This window comes from Geotrypetes seraphini, chromosome 7 (genome assembly GCF_902459505.1).
Source record: "Geotrypetes seraphini chromosome 7, aGeoSer1.1, whole genome shotgun sequence".
NCBI lineage: Eukaryota > Metazoa > Chordata > Amphibia > Gymnophiona > Dermophiidae > Geotrypetes > Geotrypetes seraphini.
This window is the reverse complement of record NC_047090.1, coordinates 165,826,794-165,850,727: the sequence shown is the minus strand read 5'-3', so window position 1 is coordinate 165,850,727 and position 23,934 is coordinate 165,826,794. Positions and strand designations below refer to the sequence as shown.

The 23,934-nt window shown below is 46.9% G+C and overlaps 1 protein-coding gene across 1 annotated transcript in view; it reads right to left on the bottom strand.

The window, feature by feature from the left end:
• BCL11B (BAF chromatin remodeling complex subunit BCL11B) overlaps positions 1-437 on the bottom strand; it is a 306,049-nt gene extending 305,612 nt beyond the window's left edge. Inside the window, 1 exon segment of the mRNA XM_033952386.1 lies at positions 65-437. Within this exon segment, the coding sequence (XP_033808277.1) occupies positions 65-122 (58 nt within the window). The 5' untranslated portion in view covers positions 123-437.
• Positions 438-23,934: the final 23,497 nt, after the last annotated feature.

The window sequence follows — 23,934 nt, the reverse complement described above, 5'->3', positions numbered from 1 at the left end:
TAAAACGATTGTTATTCCACTTTCTCCCTCCCCCCCCTCCTTTCTTGCACCGATGGTAACTTACGTGTGATAATTTCCCTTTGTGACAAGTGCTGCGGGTTCCCCTGCTTGCGACGGGACATTGCCCTGGCATTTACACTGGCATCGCCCGGAGACCTGCTTTTAGTTGGGGGGCTGGTCCTCCTTTTTTTTTTCCACGCTTCTTCTTCTTCTATTTTTCCTCCTCTGGGGAAAAAAAAACAAAACTTGCTTGCTTGTACACTAGTGGGATTTCCCCCTCAATAATAATAATAATACAAAAAAAAGCAAAAAAGCTTTGTGTCACACGCGGGCACTTCTCCACTGCTTGGCTTGCTTGGATTTCCAGTTTCTTCTTGGAACTTAGAATTTGCCTGCTCTTTTGCACCAACCGTGACACTTCTCCAGAGTGCTTGGCAGTGCACTTCCTCCACCAGAAAAAAAAAAAAAAAAGCAAATAAAAAAAAAATAAATTAAATTAAATCTGGGGCTATCCCCACAAAAAAAAGCCAAAAAATCTGACCCTTGCTGGTTTGGGGGTAGCCAAATAGTATCTCCTTGCACTTCAAATTGGCAGTGCCCTAGTGCTTGGAATGCCAGTGCCCCACCACTTTGCACTGCTCCACTTGCCTGGCACTGGGAAAGGGACTTGCTCGCCCAGTGCTTGTTTGTGCTGGCTATTACTATGAAATTGTTCAGTGTGAAGATGGCGGAGTCCTGGTTCTCTGGGAGCTCTCTGTCTCTCTGTGGCTGGGTCTGCCTCTGTACAATGGGATAAAATTCAAGTTCAAGTGCGGACGTGACGTTTAATCTGCACTAGAGACAAAAAGACCGAGAGAGTAGGAGCACTGGGGGCGACTAGTGGTGGCTTTTTAACATTGTACCCTGGAAGACAACAAGAAAAAAAAAAAAAAAAACCACCACATTGCCTGCGAGCTGCGGGCTTTAGGAAAATCGGTGCCGTTCCCGCACCTCTCTGCTACTTGAAGCCCTACAGCAGCTGCTCCCCCTCCCCCGCTAATAAAGCTTGGGTAGAGGCATGGATGCTATTTCAAGAGGGATCCCAAAGTCCACAGGAAAAAAGAAAAGAAAGATCATCCAGCCTTGGCAAAAGCCTGCGGGCTGGGCTCATTCTCAGAGAAACCCAAGGCAGGAGCCTCGGCACAGCCACGGGACCCGGGACCAATTGTAGCGAAAGAGTTGGAACGCTATTCGGCCCCGCATCCGTATAAACCCCCCCACGACATATGCACATTTTTAAAGATAGAATGTCCTGTTGGATGTCATTCATGTGCTGGGGGGGGAGGGTTCAGGTCCTTTCCTCGGGGTCGGACACAGTTCCTCGGGCGATCTTTAGGGGATGTTCACGCACAATCCGATGTTCAGAACATGCATAAAAAAAAAATAATAATAATTTAAGGTTTTCTGTACTGACCGACCATACTTAAAAACAACTCTTACATGTTTTTACACACAGTTAATGGCTGTCAATGCCGATATCTAGATAAATTCAGAATTTTATTTTTTTTTAAAGCATTTTTTTTTTTTGACAAATGAAAATAAACGGAGGCTTTCGACATTGATTTAAGTTGCTTAGATCATCCGATGTGAGTTAAAAAAAAAACCAAAACCAGGGCTAATTTGTCTGTTTATGCAGAATTGATTTATTCGACCAGAAACTGGAAGAATGGCATGGGTGGTACATGCGATCTGTCCTTTCCGCATTACCTGTGCGTGCAGCCAGGAAGTTATTTGTCTTCTTCTTTTTTTTTTTTTTTTACAGTTTCCTGGACAGCCAGCTATTGATATCTAGGGAAGACTCTACAACTTAACAGGTTCATTTGTGACCAATCATTAGACAGAGTGGGTCAGAACTTCAGAGTTATTGATTGATTTAAGAAAATGTTGATTTATTATTATTATTATTATTATTATTAATTAACCGATTGATAAAAAGAGTATTTTATCAATGAGAGGGAAAGAAAGTGCCATTAAATAAGCCTGCGCAGATGAGACTGTTTCAGGGAGGATAAAGATGGGGATTAGGAGGAAAGGAACCGTAGAGTTGGGAGCTTTTCAAAAAGGGGGTGGGGGTGTGCTTAAAAAGCAGTCCTGTAAGAAGTACCCCTGGCCCCTTCTTCTCTAAAGTCTGCACCCCCCCCCTCCCCCCAGTCACCACCTGGTGTCAGAATGATACATTCCGCTCAGATTATTTAATCGTAGGTCAGGAATTCAGAGCTAAACAAGATGTTTATTGAGGCTGGATCAGCACCTTTTTCCTTCCTACTTTCTGTGTGCTTCTTTTTAGTACTGTGTGCCAGTTATTGTTTTAAGAACAGTTTTTATGGACTTTCATTTTCCTTTCTTTTTCATTACATGATGGATTAAAACCTCTTTGAATGGGTCCCCCCCCACCCCCCCCCCCCGGAGTTTTAAAAAATATATATAAATTAAAAAATGCAATCTCTTTCAAAACGTTCTCTATGGCTGCCCACAGCTTCTACAAGCAGTACCTAAAAGTGAAGGCCGCTTCTATAGGGAGTGTCGCTGGTTTTAGGGAAATCTGCACCGGTTTAAAGTGAATTCGGAATTCTACGTTTTGCATGTACAGAAGTTTTGTAGACGCTGTCTGAGAATTATTGAGCTCATCCAATAGAAGAAGAAAAAAAAAAAACATTGAAGCAAAAGAGGAGATTTTAAAACCACACTGATTTTCTTATAGCTTTTAAGGTTAACTATTGATATCTAAAGGAAATATTTTACCCGAAATCTTTATATAATTCATATTTAAATGATGAGATTTGAAACAAAAAAAATTCGTAGGAACTTTTTCAGCCCAGAGCTTGCATTTCATATATATATATTTTATTTTTTTTAAAAAAATCTCCTGACGATAAATTCACATTTATTTGCAGCCTCCTCGTTTCCACTGTCTGGCACTTCAGATCATTAACACTAGAAGCTGTTAATACCTTGTCTCACAGCTCCCCCTTTAGACTCTTTCGTCTCTCTGTCTCACGTTCAAAGCCGGATCAATGGCAACCTCCCACTAACCTTGACCTATCCCTTCGACCTTACCTCCATATGCAGCTTCCCCTCTGGTTCCTTTTCTCCCATTCTGCCCCTCCCGAGTCATAGTTGTTGACAACAGACTGGCAAGGGATCACCTCTCTTGGGGGTACTTGCTGGCCCTCCAGGCCTAACCTTGCCTGGAGGAGATAGTCAAAATAGCAGACTGCAGCCACAAAATCTCTGCTTGTGTCCAAGCGTCCTTTTTATTTATTCCTGCTAATAAAATGTGTTTTGAGGGATTTGCTGTCCTACCAAAAAAAAAAAAAAAACTTTTTAAAAAACGTTAACAAGTAAGTCTAGTGTATGTCGTTTCAAAATTCAAATATACAGGCATTATACCAGAAGCAATGGGGAAATCATCCTTTTCATCTTACTAGCTATTTATGTTTTAAAGGAGCAAGTTTAAAAAAAAAAAAATGTACTAAGTCTTACTATTAAACCTGAGAAATATTAAGTTTCCATACTGTTTCAGTTATTCATAGGCTTAAAAATCATACATGTCACCATATATTATTATCATTAATTTGGATTTTACTCACAAGTAGGTTACATTCAGGTACACTACATATTTCCCTGTCCTTTGAAGTCCAATATTTTATAACAGCGGTACCTGGAGTGACCCGCTTCCTATAACACTTGATCCCCTCCCCCTCCCAGCATACCTCTTCCCAATCCCAAGGAGACAAATACACCTTAGTTGGTAAACACCTGGCCGCAGCCCTGTTTATTGAATAGTAACATATTCTTAAAACAATTTAACATAATTAAATATACATAAGTTAACATCCAAAATTAAACATTAACAATAACCCCATAACAATGGTATCACCATTGTTACCTGATCCCGAGCTACCATCAGATGTAATTGGCCCCTGACCCCGCCATCCAAGCTAGGGTCCGAGGGGTGGCATGTCCCACACATGCCCCATTATCCAAGGTCAACCGACCCACCAGGCAAAGCTCCCAGCCGGCCCACCGCTCATCCCTTGATGAGCCCAGTAGCCAGTAGCTCGGGATACCGCCACAGGCCTGTAACCAGTTACAGGCCCCACCCCACAAGGAACAGAGCTGCGGCTAGGAGACCAACACTCGCTCACAACAGGAGGCGAAGTCATCCAATAACAAATCCCAACCTATATCAGACAGATGGACCCGATCCCTGTAAAACAACCCCGAACACGACACATCCACCCAGTCGTGCCTAATCTGAATACCTCCCCGAGACTCCACCCATCGCCCTACCTGCCTATTAACCTTAACGAACCCCCTGGTCCACCGCCGAGACGCCAATCGGCTGGGTTGAGGAATGATATCAGACCAGACCAACCGCGTCTCGGGGAACCAACCCTGTGCCACTCCCAAATCCCCAATGACCATGTCAATAAGATGTTTGCCACTAAGTGCATCGACATCATTGCCCCCCAGGTGAAGGAGTAATAGATCCGGACGACGAGGACGCCGCCGAAGATCGTTCAGCAGAGGGAGCAACTGGTGCCAGCGCATGCCCCTCTGCCCCCACCAGGAGACAAACACACCGCGACGCCTGAGGCCCAAGTGTCGACCGCCGGGCCGGACCACGGCACGCTCCCCAGCCCAATGGACGAAGGAATGCCCGATAATCCACACAGACAGGACCCTCTGCACACCACCTGCAAGGCAAACCCCGCAAGTAAAACACAGACCACCAATACCCGAAAGTTAGTAAAATGAGAGCCATGCAGTGCCCCCCCCCCCATACCCTACCGCCAAAACAATCCCCGAACCAGACAACCCACAACATTCCACCTCCCTGGACACATGCCCCAACCTGCTCACCCGCTATTCCAATCCCCTTAACCGCTAATCAGTACGAGTCGAACCCGACGGGCGAATATATCCACGATACGCTTCCAACGATCATCTACCCAGTCGTCGAATGCCTGCTTCCGGAACTCCCGCCGCGAACGCACTGGTAGCCGCCCCAATGCGAAATGAGTGAGTGCCGTAACTAGCCGGGTCTTCACCACACACACCCAAAGCGAGACGCAACACCGCCAGGAACTGATACCGCGAGAGAAGTGCACCATCTTCATGCACCAACAACGCCAAGGCAGATGAAGGACGGACCGCCATATAGGCATCCAGAGATCGGACGGGGCATGACGTACAACCCTCCACCTGATGCAGGATCAACGTACGCCCCCTGCCCAGATGATCCGCCTTAGAACGAGCAATGAATATGCGCAACGTGGAACCGGAGATACACACCTGACTGCGCAGGAGGCCACGCAGACCCAGTACATCCGACGGGTGGACAAGCAGCTCGCCCACACGCAGCGCTCCAAAAAAGGATAAGGAGAAAGCAGCCCGAAACAAGCAAGCCTCAAAACCAGAGCTCGTCACCCGAGGCAAAACATTGACGAGATTGACCAACAAGGCATGGGTAATAGGCAAACGAGAGTCAGGCACCCGCGGAGCCATCCTACCCCAAGCCGCCAACATCCGACGCGGCAAAAACCCTGACGAAGGGCAAGACCACCCGAGGGCCCCGCAAAAGAATGCGAAGCCCGTAAGATGCCCCGCCGCCGCGCTACGAGAGTAGCCCCGAAGCTGCGACGAGGCCAAGAAGTCTGCCAGCAGCATTTCCGACACAGGTCCTGGGATCCATCCCCGAGACTGAAGAAAGCCGGATACTGTTACAAAACCCCTGTTGTACCGGACCCACGTAGAAGGAGCTACGGAGCGTTGCAAGAAGTACCAGATCCGTTCCCCACCAGGCTCCACAAATGCTCTGGCATCTGCAATCCCACCGTCTGCGCTTCCGGCGCCAGCTAACGAAACTGCAAAAAGCGAAAACGAGAAAGAGCGTCAGCAAGTCTGTTTTTCACCCCCGGAACGTGCCGCGCCCGAATAAACAGGTTAAGTTGCAAACAGCGCATGACAAGCTCGCGCATCAACGCAGTCACCCGTAAGCATTTCGCCGACTGCCTGTTGACCACTTCTACCAACCCCATATTGTCACACCAAAACACAACTCGCCTGTTTCGCAACCTGTCCGGCCATAACTCACAAGCCACCAGCAACGGAAAAAGCTCTAGCAGAGTGACATTACGGGTAAGTCCCGCCTGCCGCCAAGCCTCAGGCCAAGCTGCCGTGCACCAATCGCCCTGGAAGTAAAGACCGAAACCAACACCCCCTGCCGCGTCGGATTGCAGTTCGAGATCCAAATTAGTAACTTCAGGCCGTTGAATGGGAAGCGAACCATTGAAGCATTCAAGAAAAAGGGACCACATCCGCAAATCAGCCCGAATCCCAGCCGAAATCCGCACAAAGTGTCGGCGGTCTCGAACACCAGCTGTCGACGACGCCAAACGACGGGAAAAGGGGCGACCCATAGGCAACACCCGACAGGCAAAATTAAGAGACCCTAACAGAGACTGTACCAATCGCAAAGTAGGCTTACGAGCACCCCGTACCAGCGAAATCAAATCCAACAACTGCCGCACCTTGCCCTGCGGAAGCCGAGTAACCATCGCTACGGTGTCGATCTCGATCCCCAGGAACGTGAGACACGTGGAAGGACCCTCGGACTTATCAGCCGACAACGGAACACCAAATTCTGCAGCCATGTTCTCAAAAGTGGTCTTCAATAGCAAGCAATCATCAGAAGCCGCTCCCCCTACAAAAAGAAAATCATCCAAGTAGTGAACTACTGAGTCCCTCCCCGCACGCCGAACCGTGACCCAGTGCAAAAAGGAACTAAATAATTCAAAAAAGGCGCAGGAAACGGAGCACCCCATCGGCAGGCATCGATCAAAATAAAAGGCTCCCTCAAACTTAAAACCCAACAACGGATACGATGACGGGTGAACCGGCAACAACCTAAAAGCCGATTCAATGTCCACCTTAGCCAACAAAGCCAAAGGGCCAACCCGACGAATGAGACTGAGGGCACTGTCAAAGGACGCAAAACGTACCGAACAGAGATCGCGCGGAATGCCGTCATTCACCGAACGTCCAGCCGGCCTGGACAAGTTGTGAATCAAGCGATATTTTCCCGGCTCCATTTTAGGTATGATCGCCAGAGGAGACAGCACCATCACCGGAAACGGGCGATCGTGAAAAGGCCCCGCCACCCGCCCCAGCTCAATTTCCTCTGTCAACTTCCGTCGAACCTCCTCCCGAAGATGAGACACAGAGGAAGCGTTGGAAGCCTGAACATTAGCTAAAGGCAGTACACACGGTATCACAAATCCCACACTAAACCCCCCCAATAGAACATCCGCCGCCCTCGAATCCCGATACTGAGCCAGCCAAGGACGCATGGCACCCACCACCACCGGAGTGGGCAACCCACGGGGCCCCGACTCACTTAACCGGGGGAGGAGGCAAGCCGGCTCCCTTCTTGGGGCACTTGATCACCGGGTGACCCTGGCCGCACAGGGAACAGGCGTGTCGAAAACGGCAGTCGGTAAAGGAGCAGGTTGATTTATTAAACTGCCAGCAGAGGCCCGGACTTCCCCCGGCACCGGCACCCCCGGGCAGACGAAAGGAACGCCCCCCCACCTACCGCCAGCGGAACCTGCTTACCCAAAGTACCAGGACCCGAACCTCCCGGCTTCGCCATATGGGTGAGCCAGAGATTAATGTCCTGCGTACCCCAGGACATGTGCCGATTCTCCTCCATTTTGTCACGGAATGCTTCGTCGTAATTCAGCCACGCCCAACCCCCGAAGCGCTGGTACGCATCCAAAACGGAATCTGCGTATGCCAATAAAAGGCCATAATCCTGAGGTCTCTCCCTCCCCCAGACACTGGCCAACCGCAAAAACGCGCGTGTCCAGTTGACAATATTACGCGAAACCGCACCCACCTTGGGTTTTCCACTCTCCTTCTTACCATTCTTCTTCCTACTGCGAACCCGACCTTCCATAAGTGCAAAGACGTCCACACAAGCCCGCCTCCTAATTTTACGTCGCAGGGACCGCGGGACCTTCTCCCACAATTCTGACAACGCCACCAAGGCAGGAGCCCCCCGATCGTCACCCTCATGCACCTGACCCCCACTCGCTACCCGCCGTTGGGACCCAGAAGAGGAAGACGACAAAGAAGAGGAAGAGGATGTTAAAGTAGAGGAAGAGGACGAAGAAGAATCCCTGTCCTTACGGCGCTTCTTACCCTTACCCTTCTTCCTCCCCCACTTACCCCGGCTATCCACCCCAGCCCCTAGGGCCATGTTACCCGTAGTCCGGTCAGCTCCAGGTCCACGTCCGCCATTAACAGCTTCCGAAGCGGCGCCATCTGCAGCAACCACCATAGCTGGACGCTGAGAGATCCGGGCAGGCTCCTCAACGCTCGTCCCACAGCTCCAGCATGTCCTTCACGAACTGTTCCAGCAGTAGATGTTCCGGCCATGGCAACACATCCAGCGGCGACCGCCTGTGGGGAGAAATCCGGACAGGGGCCAGCAACCTGAACAGCAGGAGGGTAAGTTAGCCCCGCAGAACTAGCTGCCCCACCATGGATCTCACCCCCCCTAACGCCTCCAACAAAACTCGGACCCCAAGGCGACGAAGGGCCCACAGCCGGAAAAGAAGGGGGGACCGAAACCCACGGGCCCATTACCCAAGGAGAACCCCACATACCCCACGGGGACCAACCTCCCGCCATGCCCCCTTGCGGGCCACAAGCTGCACCCGAAGTAGAAGGGAGAATGGAAGCCCCCTGAAACCCACTCACATCGCTCACGCACTCAACTAAAGGAGAAACCCCAAAACCATGCCTGTCCTCAGCCAGCACCTCAGACACCTCCCCAGCCTCCTGAAACACAACCCGGGGCTCCGAAGCAGCAACAGACAAGGCAACTACCGCCGCCCTCCCAGCCGAGGCCCTGCCACGTGAGCGCGACGCAGGAAGTCGGCCCCTACCCCTGCGGGTCGAACCCGCGCTCCCTCGAACCACCGGCACTTCCCCCACTACCTCCAGCGCAATCGCCGTTCGGGTGGCCGAACGGGAGCACCTGGGAGGCAACGCCCTACCCTCACCCGCAGCCGCACTTACCGGAGCTGCTTCTCCTTCGTCGAAGGAGTCGCCTGCTAAAAGGGACAGCTCCGCTGGTTCCGCGGCTGATGCAGGAGGTGCACGCGCCATCGAGCAGACAGGATCGATCCGGCACGACGCAAACAGGTAGGCCGCGCACACCGGAACAGACCCGACACGAGGTGACCAAAGCTACCTCGGAGGACCAAAACCGTTAAGGTCCTCCGAGCACACTTCCTTTTAACCCCTCCCACCCACAATCCCCCTCGGCCGCGACAAACCCGTTGAGAGAAGAAGAGGAGATCCCTCGACCACGGACCGCCCCCCCCCCCCACACTCTCTCCTTCCTTCTACCTAACCCGACTCTCTCTCGCCTAGCTAGCCCACGGGCGACTCAGCGGGCCACCCAGCCCCGCGTTAGGGTCGCCCGTCGAGACTAGCTCTCGGGCTTAATTATTCAACAAGTGACAAAAAAGGTTCTTAGGATGTGATTCAATTTATTCATCCATCTGTCTGCAGGAAGTACAACAGTCCATAGTGCAAACTGGCGTCAGACTTGGAGAGAAGGTCGCCTTTAATTCAGCAAGTAACTGTCCAAACAGCCTAAATCTGATCATTTCCGAAAGAGTTGCGGTATGTATAAGGGAAAACATTTTTGGGTTCCTTTTTCCTAATTTTCTGTCATTAATTTTCAGTTTATTTCCTATATTCATGTTAATAAAATATTTTTGAATGACTTTTTTAACATACGCAAGTCAGCTTTACATGCATGAATTCACAGGTTAATGTACGCTAAATTCAAGTTTACACCCACAAGCGCTAATGCTCGTTTAACTTAAGCAAAAGACCGCAAAAACATGTTGAATAATGTGTTTTGTGGTAATTTGCCGAGACATTATCCAGCTAGTGTGTTATAATAAGCATATTACATTAGGGATTTCTATTCCGCCATTACCTTGCAATTCAAGGTGGATTACAAAAGAATTATCAAGGAAGTATTACAAAAAGATCTTACCAAAAAGAAATTTGGTCATTTTCAAAGAGAGTAAGAAATGAGTATGTCTATTTGTATATGCTAATTTGATAATGCTGACTTAAAGCGCCTTGAATAAAGCCACGGTAGGGAGTACCATCACCGCAAATGCTCATTAGCTCATCCAGTTCCTATGGGCTTTGGTGCATTCGCCAAGGGAGAATCGCTACCACGGCTATGTAAAACGGGCCCTTAATGCTGGAGCACTTAGCATCTTCTAAACAGGAGGCAGTCATTTTTCCTGCATTACTTCTTTTTGTAAGTCTTGTGGGCTAATGAAAAAATTAACATGGGACCTGCAAAAAAATATATTCTCCCCCTTTTACAAAAGCGCGGAAGTTGTTTTTAACGCCGGTTGGTGCGCTGAATGTTATGAGCGTTGGAGCGGTGCAGAGCCTTCAGCGTACCGGCCGGCACTAAAAACCTCTTCTGCGCTTTTGTAAAAAAACAAACACAAAAACAGGGGTGGGGTGGGGGGGAGGAGGATATATTTAAAATGGCCTTAGCAAATGGGAAAGTCCTGCATTAGCACATGCTAAGCCCAGATTTTGCTGTGGCTTAGTAAAAATGTTCCTAAATTTTTAGACGTGCTAGGCAGCAAAATCTGCAGAAATGAATGCATGTTCCTACAACAATCACATTGAAATCATCCCAGTTCTCTCTGTATACACTGTTTTCCCCGTCTTCTTAAATAAAATATCTCAGAGAATAGGCAAAGTATCTGTACGAGGGGCCACTGAAAAGTTCTCAGTCCAACCAACAGAGTTGGAGCATTCTCCATTGAAGGCTGTATACTTAGGCCCTCTTTACTAAGGTGCACTAACCGATTGGCGCGCGCTAATTGAATTAGCGCACGCGAGCGTGTGCATGTTAGTCTATGGACACGTTAGCATATAGCGTGCGCTAATTCGATTACCACACGCTAATTGGTTAGCGCACCTTAGTAAAAGAGGGCCTTAGTCCGGCGATTTTCCACTTTTTTTCATTCCATAAGTGGAAAATCGCCGGACTAAGGCCCTCTTTTACTAAGGTGCGCTAACCGATTAGCGCGTGCTAATTGAATTAGCGCACACTAAATGCTAGCGCGTGCATGTTACTCTATGGACACATTAGCGTATAGCGCGTGCTAATTAGATTACCGCACGCTAATCGGTTAGCGCATCTTAGTAAAAGAGGGCCTTAGTCCAGCGATTTTCCACTTTTTTTCGTTCCATAAGTGGAAAATCGCCGGACTAAGGCCCTCTTTTACTAAGGTGCGCTAACCGATTAGCGCATGCTAATTGAATTAGCGCACACTAAATGCTAGCGCATGCATGTTAGTCTATGGACACGTTAGCGTATAGCGCGCGCTAATTCGATTACCGCACGCTAATCGGTTAGCGCACCTTAGTAAAAGAGGGCCTTGGTCCGGCGATTTTCCACTTTTTTTCGTTCCGTAAGTGGAAAATCGCTGGACTAAGGGCTCATTTTACTAAGCTGCGCTAGCGTTTTTAGCGCACGCTGCAGAATAGCGCACGCTAACCCCTGCGCTACGCGGAAAAACTAACGCCAGCTCAATGGAGGTGTTAGCGTGTAGCGCGCACGCTAAAACCACTAGCGCAGCTTAGTAAAAGGAGCCCTAAGTATATAGCCCTCAGTGGAGGGTGGCCCAACTTTGTCGGTTGGGCTGAGAACTTTTCAGTGGTCCCTCGCATTATTTTTGGACACTATCACTTATTGCATGGGTGTTCAGAAACTGAAAACTTTTTTTTTTTTTAACTGGCAATAAATACTGGTTCTGATGGAGAATGGAAAGTTTACTAGCATCCCTGAGAGACTGAAGAGATACGGAGGGGCATAATCAAAACATACGCCTAAGTCCACTTTGGACGTATGGCACTAGATGCCCAGTAGAAAAATACCCATTTTCGAAAAATACGTCTAATTTTTTTTTTTTTCCCCAAAAATTGTCTAGCTGTACGTCCAGGCCGTCGGGTCACCCAGACCACCAAGATGTCTATCTTTATACCACATTTTCTACCAAATTTTCATCCAAGTCCCAAATGCCCAAAACCAGGCCATTTGGATGTGGGAGGGGCCAGTCCTATAATGGACTGGCCACCCAGACATGGCAACAGAGCAGTAGGGCATCTTACAGCTATGAACTTCACATAAAAGGTGCCACATAAACATCTCACCAGAACTCCCTTATAGGTTATGGTGAGCCCCCTAAAACATCCCCAAAACCTACTGTCTGCAACCCCAATAGCCCTGATGGCTGAAGGTGGCAACTATATGGCAGTAGAGTGGGGTTCTGGGGTGTATTGGGGGGCTCACATTTTCCACCATGAATATAGTCGTTAGAATGGCTTATGGGACTTGCTACTCCTCTCTATGGTTTATTAGCCCACCCACCAGGCAACTTAAGACACCTGTGGGCAGCTCTACTAGGCTTTCCCATACCAGGTGCTGATGTTCTGAAGACAAGTATGTACTTTTTTATTCTGATTTTTGTGGGTGTATGAGGGGATCAGTGAACACTGAGGAGTGTGTGGGGGTCTTTACTTTGTCTCTGCAGTGGTTATCTGGTCGCTTTGGATACCTTTTTGGCACTTATACCTGTTTTTGCATCGTCTTAACTCAGATCATTTAACTTTCATCCAGGATGCCTAGTAAAATATTTGATTATCCCTGCAGGATGATTAAGTCCAGGTCGGCCCCCATCCTGCCAACCTAGTGCCCTAACCACTCCTCCAGATACGCCCCTTTCAGCCCTGAGCACACAGCGGCATTCAGAGGCATAAGAAATCCCGCTTCACGTCCAGACATTTGGTTTAGTTACTGGCACTTGGATGTCCTGTCTAGTACATCGGCGGGTTTTTAGACGTTTTAAAGTTTTGATTATGAGCCCCATTATGAATAACTTATACCCCCTCTTGCACTGAGGCGCACTAGCCAATGATTTGTGTGCGCTAAATCAATTAGCGAGCGCAAAATCAATTAGCGTGTGCTAAATCAGTGAGCTCGCCTTAGGGCTCCTTTTACTAAGCTGCGCTAGTGTTTTTAGCGCGCGCTTTAGAATAGCGCACGCCAACCCCCGCGCTACAAGGAAAAACTAACACCAGCTCAATGGAGGCATTAGCGTCTAGTGCACGCGGCATTGTAGTGCGCGCTAAGCGCACGCTAAAACCGCTAGCGCAGCTTAGCAAAAGGAGCCCTTAGTAAAAGGACCCCATAGTTTGTTCTTTTTATTTTCATAGCGTGTATGGTCTAGGACCAGTCTTATACATTTTTATGGCATTCCTTTCTCACTAATATTGTTTTGTGGTCTATTTCAGGGGTAGGCAATTCCGGTCCTCAAGAGCCGGAGCCAGGTCAGGTTTTCAGGATATCCCAATGAATATGTATGAGATGGATTTGCATGCACTGCCTCCTTGAGATGCAAATCTATCTCATGCATATTTATTGTGGATATCCTGAAAACCTGACCTGGCTCCTACTCTCGAGGACCGGAATTGCCTACCCCTGGTCTTTTTGATAGTAAGGGAACAAAGGAAAAAATCCAACAAAAGGCTGCCGTGGAAATGAGTCAACAAACGAAAACCAAAAAGGACTGCAGATAGAATGTACAGGATGCATTTATATCAAATATAAATGCGGTTAATATTACCACCCTTCAAACAAACCTAAGGACCCGACACGGTCCGTTTTTCGGTAAACACGCCTTTCTCAGGGGTCCCGGGTTGTTAAGGTTTAAGTTAAAACTCAGGTATAATTGCGCCCCGACACACTCGGCAAAAAACTTCCACCTGAATCCCTGCAGGATAAACTGTAAACCGTACAAAAACTCTTTAGTTGAACAATTTTTATAAGATTCTGATATGCCTAAAAATAAACACATTTTTTTTGCTTTCTAAGTAATAGCAGTCATGATATGCAGGACCTGTACAAGAGCTGCTAAGTGCACAAGTCAGCTTAGACATGTATTTGCGAGTTAAGCTGTGTGCAACTGCTACAGAAACCTATTTTTACAAGCTATTTCTAAAATTTAGTATGCCAAAAAATAGCCACTGTTTGCATTCCCATAACAATAAAAATGCTATACCAACTGCTTCCTCCAGGCATATAATAAAGAAACCCAAGAGTGGTTGGGTTGTCATCTAATAAATTGGCTGATCACATTTACGGGCGTGTTATAGTACAATAATTAATATTTTGATACAATATTGGACTGCCATGACTTCCCCCCTTGTGGTGCATCTATTAAAGGTATTCAACTTCCCTTGGAAGACACTGTGAAGAGTCTGGGATCCATGACTGATAAAGAACTTAGCATTTCCCCTTAAATCTCGGGGTTTTTTTGTTCAGAAATATTTTCTGTCATACAATACTTCATTTGTTCTACGAGTATCTTGGATTTCTCTTTTTTTGTTTACTTTAATTCTGGTTCTTGTCATACAGAGGTGGTTAGAAAAATTTGGTAAAAAAAAGCAGGGGGGGGGCAGGGGGGCGGTCTACCCCGGCCACCATCTTGGTGGGGGTGCCGACCCCCATCCTCCTCTCTGCCCCTGCTCCCTCTTGACCCCTCCTGCCACGCGTGTGTGCTCCTTCCGTCCGTCGTACCTCTATAACTTTCCCAGGGCGAGCACGTTAGTGTCAGCTCTCTCTGATGTCACTTCCGGGTCTTGCGCCTAGGAAGAGGGAGAGCTGGCACGACACAGGGAGCAAGTTCATGATGATGCTCGTCCGGGAAAATTAAAGAGGTACGGGGAAGGGAAGAGGGCTTGCGCGGGGCAGGGGGGGGGTCGGAAAAGAGCAGGGGGGTGGAGAAGAAGGCATGGGAGCGATGCCACCACCCCTCGTTACACCATTGCATACACTTAGGCCCTCTTTTACTATGGTGTTCTAACCGATTAGCACACGCTAATCAATTTAGTGTGTGCTAAACGCTAACGCATGCATATTAGTCTATGGACGCCTTAGCGTTTAGTGCGCGCTAATCAGTTAGCGCACCTTAGTAAAAGAGGGGGTTAGTCCAGCGAGTTTCCAGGGTTTTTTTGTACTATGGGAGAGTGTGGCGCAGTGGTTAAAGCTGCAGCCTCAGCACCTTGGGGTTGTGGGTTCAAACCCACGCTGCTCCTTGTGACCCTGCGCAAGTCACTTAATCCCCCCATTGCCCCAGGTACATTAGATAGATTGTAAGCCCACCGGGACAGACAGGAGAAAATGCTTGAGTGCCTGAATAAATTCATGTAAACCATTCTGAGCTCCCCTGGGAGAACGGTATAGAAAACTGAATAAATAGATAGTGTGAAAAGTTTCAGCCTCTGATAACCAGAGCTTGTATTGTGACATCATAATGCCTCATTCTACCAATAAGAGCCAACCTCATCAGCGATGTCACAATGGCTTCATTATCCTATACTTGACTCGTCTTTACTACAGTTTGATTTACAGAGTGGTGCAGTGGTTAAAGCTACAGCCTCAGCACTCTGAGGTTGTGGGTTCAAACCCACACTGCTCCTTCTGACCCTGGGCAAGTCACTTAATCCCCCCATTGCCCCAGGTATATTAGATAGATTGTGAGCCTGCAGGGAAAAATGTTTGAGTACCTGAATAAATTCATGTAAACCATTCTGAGCTCCCCTGGGAGAACAGTATAGATAACTGAATAAATTAATACTGTGAAAAGTTTCAGCCTTTGATAACCAGAGCTTGTATTGTGACATCATAATGCCTCATTCCACCAATAAGAGCCAACCTCATCAGCGATGTCACAATGGCTTGATTGTCCTATTCTTGATTCACTTTTACTACATTTTGATTTCGGGTTTCTGCTTCCCACATGTACTACTTTACATTTCTCAGCGTTGAACTTCATCTGCCATCTCGTCGACCATTCCCCTAGTTTGTTCAAGTCCCTTTGCAATTGTTCGCAGTCCTCTTTAGTCCGAGCTGCACTAAATAGTTTGGTGTCGTCCGCAAATTTTATTATCTCACACTTCGTCCCTGTTTCTAGATCATTTATGAATATATTAAATAGCAGCGGCCCGAGCACTGAGCCCTGCGGGACACCGCTCGTGACCCTCCTCCAGTCCGAGTAGTGGCCCTTTACTCCTACCCTCTGTTTCCTGCCGGCCAACCAGTTTCTGATCCATCTATGTACGTCTCCTTCCACCCCATGGTTCTTCAGTTTCCAAAGTAGGCGTTCATGGGGTACCTTGTCAAAGGCTTTTTGGAAATCTAGATATATGATGTCTATGGGGTCTCCTCTGTCCATCCGTTTGCTGATTCCTTCGAAGAAGTGCAATAAGTTTGTTAGGCACGATCTCCCCTTGCAAAAACCATGTTGGCTGGTTATCAGAAGTTAGTTTCTTTCAAGATGTTCACCGATGTTCTCTTTTATCAGTGCTCCTGCCATTTTCCCCGGAACAGAGGTCAGACTCACCGGTCTGTAGTTTCCCGGGTCACCTCTTGATCCCTTTTTAAAGATGGGCGTAACATTGGCTATCTTCCATTCCTCCGGGATCACACCTGTTTTCAAGGATAGATTGTAAATTTGCTGCAGTAGTTCCACTATTTCCTCCTTTAGTTCCTTCAGAACCCTTGGATGGATTCCACCCGGACCCGGGGATTTGTCAGTTTTTTTAATTTTTCTATCTGCCTGCTTACGTCTTCAAGGCTCCCTTCCATGGATGTTCATTTTTCTGCTTGATCTCCATTGAAGATTTGCTCAGGTTCCGGTATGTTGGTTGTGTCTTCATTTGTAAATACAGATGAAAAGAACATGTTAAGTCTTTCTGCCACTTCTTTCTCCTCCTCGGTCCCACCTCCTCCCTAGCCGGCTGTTTCCCTTTAACATATCTAAAGAACGGCTTGAAATTCCGTGCTTCCTTGGCTTCCCTCTCTTCATACTCTCTTTTGGCTTTTTTAACCACACGGTGACATTCTTTTTGATACTTCCTGTGCTCTTTCCAGTTCCCCTCAGTTTTGCCCTTTTTCCATTTCCTGAATGAACTTTTCTTATTACCTATTGCTTCTTTCACTATTTTAGTTATCCACGCCGATGCCAGAGGAAAGACTTCTGGGTCGGCTGCAGGGAGCGCTGCACGCTGTTTTGTGGAGGACTGAGTACAGCTGAAGAGCAGAAAAAGGAGGCACAGTGAGGTAACACTCTTGGGAGCCCCTCAAGGTGCCTCCATCCTTGCAGGATCCCCCACGGACCCAGGGGGAACCCCGTGGGATCCCCGCAGGTTCTGTAAGATTTTAATCGGCTCCCTACCCTTGCAGCTCTATAGTCCCAGCTCTTTGGGACAGTTTGCCCCTGGACATTAGACTATCATTCTCTTTCAAGAACTTAAAAACGTCTCTGAAAACTATGTTTGTCAGTCTTTAAGTGAGATCTAACCATATCTCCTTTTTCTTTTCTGCATTCCTGTAGCTGTGGTCTTTTCTTCCCTTCAGCCCTTGCTGCCAGATCTAGGCATGATCATGCTTCTTTCCTTCACCCCTAACTTGCTATATTGCACAGCTCTATTGAGCATTTTTATTATGATCTTATAGTAACTCCTCTGCATTCTGGCCTGTTGTGTTTTGATCCATCACTCAGTCCTCTAACTCCCCAATGTCTTCTCTTATTGTTTTATCCATATTATTAATGTACACTTCTCCCTCCGTATTCGCGGTTTCGATTATTCACGGTTTTTTAGCTTGCTGGCTCCTCCACCCAAATGACGTCAGCTTGCATAGAGAAATTGCCGATTTCAAGCTTTTACAGAGAAAATCGCCGATTCGCAGCACTTTCTTCACCGTGTTTTGCCTCTCCTTCAGGAACAGGCCAGGTCTCCCACCATGTTATTCGCGGTTTCACCATATTCACGATAGTTTATAATAGAAAGCAGCGAATAACAGATGAAAAAGTTATTCGCGGTTTTTCTGTATTTGCGGTTCTGTTAATCCCCTATCACAGCGAATACGGAGGGAGAAGTGTGAACCTCTTTGATGTCATTGGCCTACATATGTGGCATATCAAATACATGTGAACCATGGTACGTATTATGAAAAACGTGAAAATATTTCAGAAATAACTACGATGCTCAATCAGCGGGAAGAGCAGGAGGCCCAGACTGGACAAGTCAGATCCAGCTTGCCCAAAGTGGGGTTATGGCTTGCAAGTTCAACTCACATGAAACAATGGCAAGGCCTTGGTGCATTCGTAGATATTATAGGGAGGAAGTGGTCAGTTTTCTAACATTAGCTCGGAGCTGACTAGGTTAAGTTTCTAAGCAGAAGTGGCACTTCCTGTTGACATTTAAGCTTGTAGAATTCACAGCAGGGTAAATAGTGGGGTTCTCCAAGGGTCTGTGCTGGGACCCCTGCTTTTTAACATATTTATCAAAGACCTAGAGATGGGAATAACTAGTGAGATCATCAAATTTGCTGATGACACAAAGTTGTTAAATCGCAAGAAAGCCTTGTGAGACTGGAAGACTGGGCGTCAAAATGGCAAATGGCATTTAATGTGAGCAAGTGCAAAGTGACGCATGTGGGAAAGAGGAACCTGAATTATAGCTAAGTGATGCAAGGTTCCACGTTAGGAGTTACTGCCTAGGAAAAGGATCTAGGTGTCATCGTTGAGGATACGTTGAAACCCTCAGCTCAGTGTGTGATGGTGGCTAAGAAAGCAAATAGAACGTTAGGAATTATCAGGAAAGGAATGAAAACCAAAGATAAAAATGTTATAATACCATTGTATCGCTCTGTGGTATGGCTGCACCTCGAATACTGTGTACAGTTATGGTCACTATATCTCAAAAAAGATATAGCGGAATTAGAAAAGGTACAGAGAGAAGGGCAACAAAAATAATAGAAGGGATGGAACGACTTCCTTAGGAGGAAAGACTAAAGCAGCTAGGGCTCTTCAGCTTGGAGAAGAGACAGCTCAAGGGTGATATAATAGAGGTCTATAAAGTACTAAGTAGAGTGGAAAAGGTAGATGTGAATTACTTAATTACTCTTTCCAAAAATATTAGGACTAGGGTGTATGTGACAAAGCTACTAAGTAGTAGATTTAAAACAAACCGGAGAAAATATTTCTTCACACAACGTGTAGTTAAACTTTAGAACTTGTTGCCAGATAATGTCATGAAAATCAGTTAGCTAAGCGGGGTTTAAAAAAAAAAAAAAAAAAAGTTTGGCTAAATTCCTAAAAGGGAAGTCCATAGGCCACTATTGAGATAACGTGGAGAAATCCACTGCTTATTCTTAGGTTAAGAAGCCTAAAATCTGTTTTATTTACTTGGGATCTAGCTAGGTACTTGGGACCTGTGTTGGCCACTGTTGGAAACAGGATACTGGGCTTGATGGACCTTCAGTCTGTCCCAGTATGGCAGCTGTTATGTTCTTATGTAAGACAAGTATAGGACAATCAAGCCATGGTGACATCACTGTTGAGGCTGGCTCATAGGCATTGGTGGAATGAGGCATTATGACATCACAATAGCAGCTCTGGAATGTTGCTACTCTTTGGGTTTCTGCCAGATACTTGGGACCTGGGTTGGCCTCTGTTGGAAACTGGGCTGGATGGACCTTCTGTCTGTCCCAGTAGGGCAATTCTTATGTTCTTATACCTTCAACTAAAGCCTAAAGGCTGATCAGATTGGATGGCTACATGATCCTTCTCTACATTATGTTCCTGTATTAAAAGCACATTGGTCAGAAAATATTAATTAGTTGAATTTGCAGGGTGTTCTGATTATGTGAACCCAAATCCTTATCTTGCATCTCAAAACAGTCTTGCTTCTTTTGTGTAGGGGCAGTATAAAGTACTAATTTCCTCTTACTCCTTTGAGGTTCAGGAGCATTTTTTTTGCAAAACTTGGTGGGTTTTCCCCCCTCCCAGCTTGGTCCTCAGCTAAGGGGCCTTAGGCCACAGCTTCTTCTAGAACAGTGGTTGGCTAACTTCCCGGTCAGCGGCACACTAAATCCGGAAGGGCGCGGATGTCGACTCGATGACATCACATGCATGAATGATGTCATCGCGTCGGCATTCACACATGCGCAGAGGCCCATCTGGCCATGACCTTTCAGTGAAGGGATCCAGGAGGTGTGGAGAGAGGAGGAGAAACGCCGGCCAGGAAGAGTCAACTGCGCCGGCTGACGGCCTACAGAACATGCCTGGCCGCGAGAGGCATGTCCTGTAGGCAGTTAGCCGGCGTGGACGATTCTTCTCCTCGCCAGTGTGTTCTGGCACACCTGAAATCTCAGGAGGCACACAGTATGCAATACACTGTTCTAGAACCTAACTAGGGGAGAGTTTGATGCAATGACTAAAGCTTCAGCCTCAGCACCCTGAAGTTGTGGGTTAAAACCCACGCTGCTCCTTGTGACCCTGGGCAAGTCACTTAATCCCCCCATTGCCCCAGGTACATTAGAAAGATTGTGAGTCCACCGGGACAGACAGGGAAAAATGCTTGAGTACCTGAATAAATTCATGTAAACTGTTCTGAGCTCCCTTGGGAGAACAATATAGAAAATTGAATGAACAAACTGTGTGAAATATTTGAGCCTCTGATAACCAGAGCTGGTATTGTGACATCATAATGCCTCTTTCCACCAATGACTAAGAGCCAATCTAATCAGTGATGTCACAATGGCTTGAGTGTCCTATACTTGGCTCACTTTTTCTGCATTTCGATTTATAGAATAGAGCAGTGGTTAAAGCTACAGCCTCAAACCCGCGCTGCTCCTTGTGACCCTGGGCAAGTCACTTAATCCCCCCATTGCCCCAGGTACATTAGATAGATTGGGAACCCACCCAGGACAGACAGGAAAAAATGCTTGAGTGCCTGAATAAATTCATGTAAACTGTTCTGAGCTCCCCAGGGAGAACGGTATAGAAAATTGAATAAATAAATACAACCATGTGCTAAAAATAATACAGACCCTAACTCTGGCTACTAGAGCAATAGCTGAGGCTTCTTTTCTATGAAATTCCTAGTCCTGATTGATCCTGTAACTCTCTATTCATTGACTTAACCCATAAGGGGGGAAAAAAAAAGGCTTCAAATCATTCAAAATACAGCTCTCAAGCTTATATCAAAGGCTAGGAAGTATGATCATGCCACTCCTCTTTTGCAAAAAGCTCACTGGCTCCCAATCACGCATAGAATCTCCTATAAAACCATACTACTGACATTCAAAACGCAGCTTTTTAAGGAGCCTCAATACACACATAATTTACTAATCCCGTACACCCCAACACGCACACTTCGTTCCATGGATCAACGTCTTCTCACAGTACCGTCATTAAAGATTATCGGTACACGCAGACAAGACATGTTTTCAGTTGTCGCACCGCAGACATGGGATGCCCTCCCACTATACCTAAGAGAAGGTAGGAATATAGACCACTTCAAGAGTACAGTGCTCCCCCACGAATTTGCGGTTCGCAATCCCGGTCATTCGCAGTATTTTCCAACTGCGAAGGGGAGGCAGGAGAAGGCAGCTGGAGAGGCAGGAGAGGGTAGCCGGAGCACCGGCGAGTGAAGTAAATCACTCGCAGTATGCTCCAACCGCCTCTACCTGTATTAAAGTCGGGCCTCACCAATCAAGAGCTGCATGTCAAAGCAGCTCCTGATTGGTGAGGCCCGACTTAAGCCCGACTTAAGGAAGAGGCGGTCAGAGCATACCGTGAGTGATTTCCTTCCGGCTGCCCTCTCCTGTCTCCCCTGCCTAAAAACCGAATTCGCGGTTTTTTCGACATTCGCGGGGGGTTCCAGGAACGGACCCCCCCGCAAATATTGGGGGAGTACTGTAATCATAAAAGCTTCCTTTTTAAAGACGCCTCTAATTGCTGAACCTCTTATAACAGTCTTGCTTCCTAGGACTTCTGTACTTGGCCATTTTTTTTTTAGTAATCTTGCTACAAGTTTCGGATATAGGCCCTCTTTACTAAGATGCGCTGACTGATTAGCACGCGCTAATCACTTTAGCATGTGATAAACGCTAATGCGTGAATGTTAGTCTATGGACGTGTCGGCATTTAGTGCAGTTAGCGCACCTTCTTTTATTTTCTTTTTACTCCAGTTTTCTTTCCTTTTTTCTTCTCTCCCTTTTTCCCTGATGTTCTTACCTGATTTGTTTCTTTTCTTGCACAGATTGTATTTCTTCCCCTCTTCTCCTTATGTACCGGTTTGACGTGTACCCCTGTCAGTTTTAAATGTTTAATTTATGTTTTAATTTGTACAATTATTGGCTTGTTATTCGCTTAGTAATTCCAGATAAGCGGTTTCATCAAATTTTATGAAACTTGAGACTTAAGAATATGGTCACTTTGTAGGTCACTATACAGACATAGCCGTTGACCTCCCTCTAAATCAGGGGTGTCCAATGTCGGTCCTCGAGGGCCGCAGTCCAGTCGGGTTTTCAGGATTTCCCCAGTGAATATGCATGAGATCTATTAGCATACAATGAAAGCAGTGCATGCAAATAGACCTCATGTATATTCATTGGGGAAATCCTGAAAACCCGACTGGACTGCGGCCCTCGAGGACCGACATTGGACACCCCTGCTCTAAATCATGGTCCCTCAAACTTTCTCGAGCTGCAGCACACTAAACGTAGTGGCCGCGGCTGGAGGCATCCGGAAGCGTGCGGATGTCGCCAATATGACGTCACCTTGAGATGCCAGTGGAGGGAGCCAGCAGGGAAGAGGGCTGCAGAGAAGGAGAAGCATTGGTGCTGGCTGATTGCCTACAGGTCGTGCCTTTTGCCACGAGAGGTATGTCCTGTAGGCGGTCATCCGGCCCTCCCCTCCTCCCCAGTGTGCTGTGGCACGCCTGAAATCTCAGGAGGCACACCAGTGTGCCGTGGCACACAGTTTGTGATACACTGCTCTTAATGAAAGGTTCCCCCCAACAGTTCTCCAGGCCTGCAAACTGTTTTTAAGATTTCCACAGCAAATATGCATGAAATCTTAATTTGCATATAGTAGAAACAAGGCATGTAAATATGTCATTCATATTCATTGTGGAATTCCTGAAAAATCAGACTAGTCTTGGCCTTTGAGGCTTTGAATTAAGAGATCCCTGTAATAAACAAATGCAAAGCGTGACATTAATATACTTCTGCCCAGATGCATCGACCTGTTACCTTCATATGCAGTATGCTGAAGCCATCATTCAGGGCCTCAGCCTCATTAATTCATCACAACCTTTTATGTGGAGTACGATATATTGTATATTCATAAAAAATTACAACATACCATACAAACATATTATAGTATCAAAACAAAAACCAATCGCGAGAGCAGTCAGCTAGCATGTAGAGAATGACACGGGGACAAATTTGTCTCCGTCTCCGCAGGAACTCAATTTCTCCGTCCCGTCCCCATGAGTTTTGTCGCTGTCCCTGTCCGTGCCCCATTCCTGTAAGCTCAGTCTTAACCGCACAAGCCTTGAACGCTTATGATTTTAAAGCAAACGAGGCTTGTGCAGATGAAGACAGAGCTTGCAGGAATGGGGCAGGGATAGGAAAAGTACTCGCGGGGATGGGACGGGAAAATGAGCTCCCGCGGGGACGGGGAAAATTTTGTCCCCGTGTCATTCTCTACTAGCATTTAACTTCACTCCTCCCCATTATACTTTTAGAAAAAATAAAATAGGTCCTTAAGCTCTTCTTAAGATTTGCAACTGTTTGCATTTTCTGCAAATCTGAAGGCAAAGAGTTCCAAAGTTTAGGTTCACGAAATCTGTAGCGCAAATATTTTATTATTTTATTTTTTTTAAAAAATTATTCCACTTCAAACCTAAGCG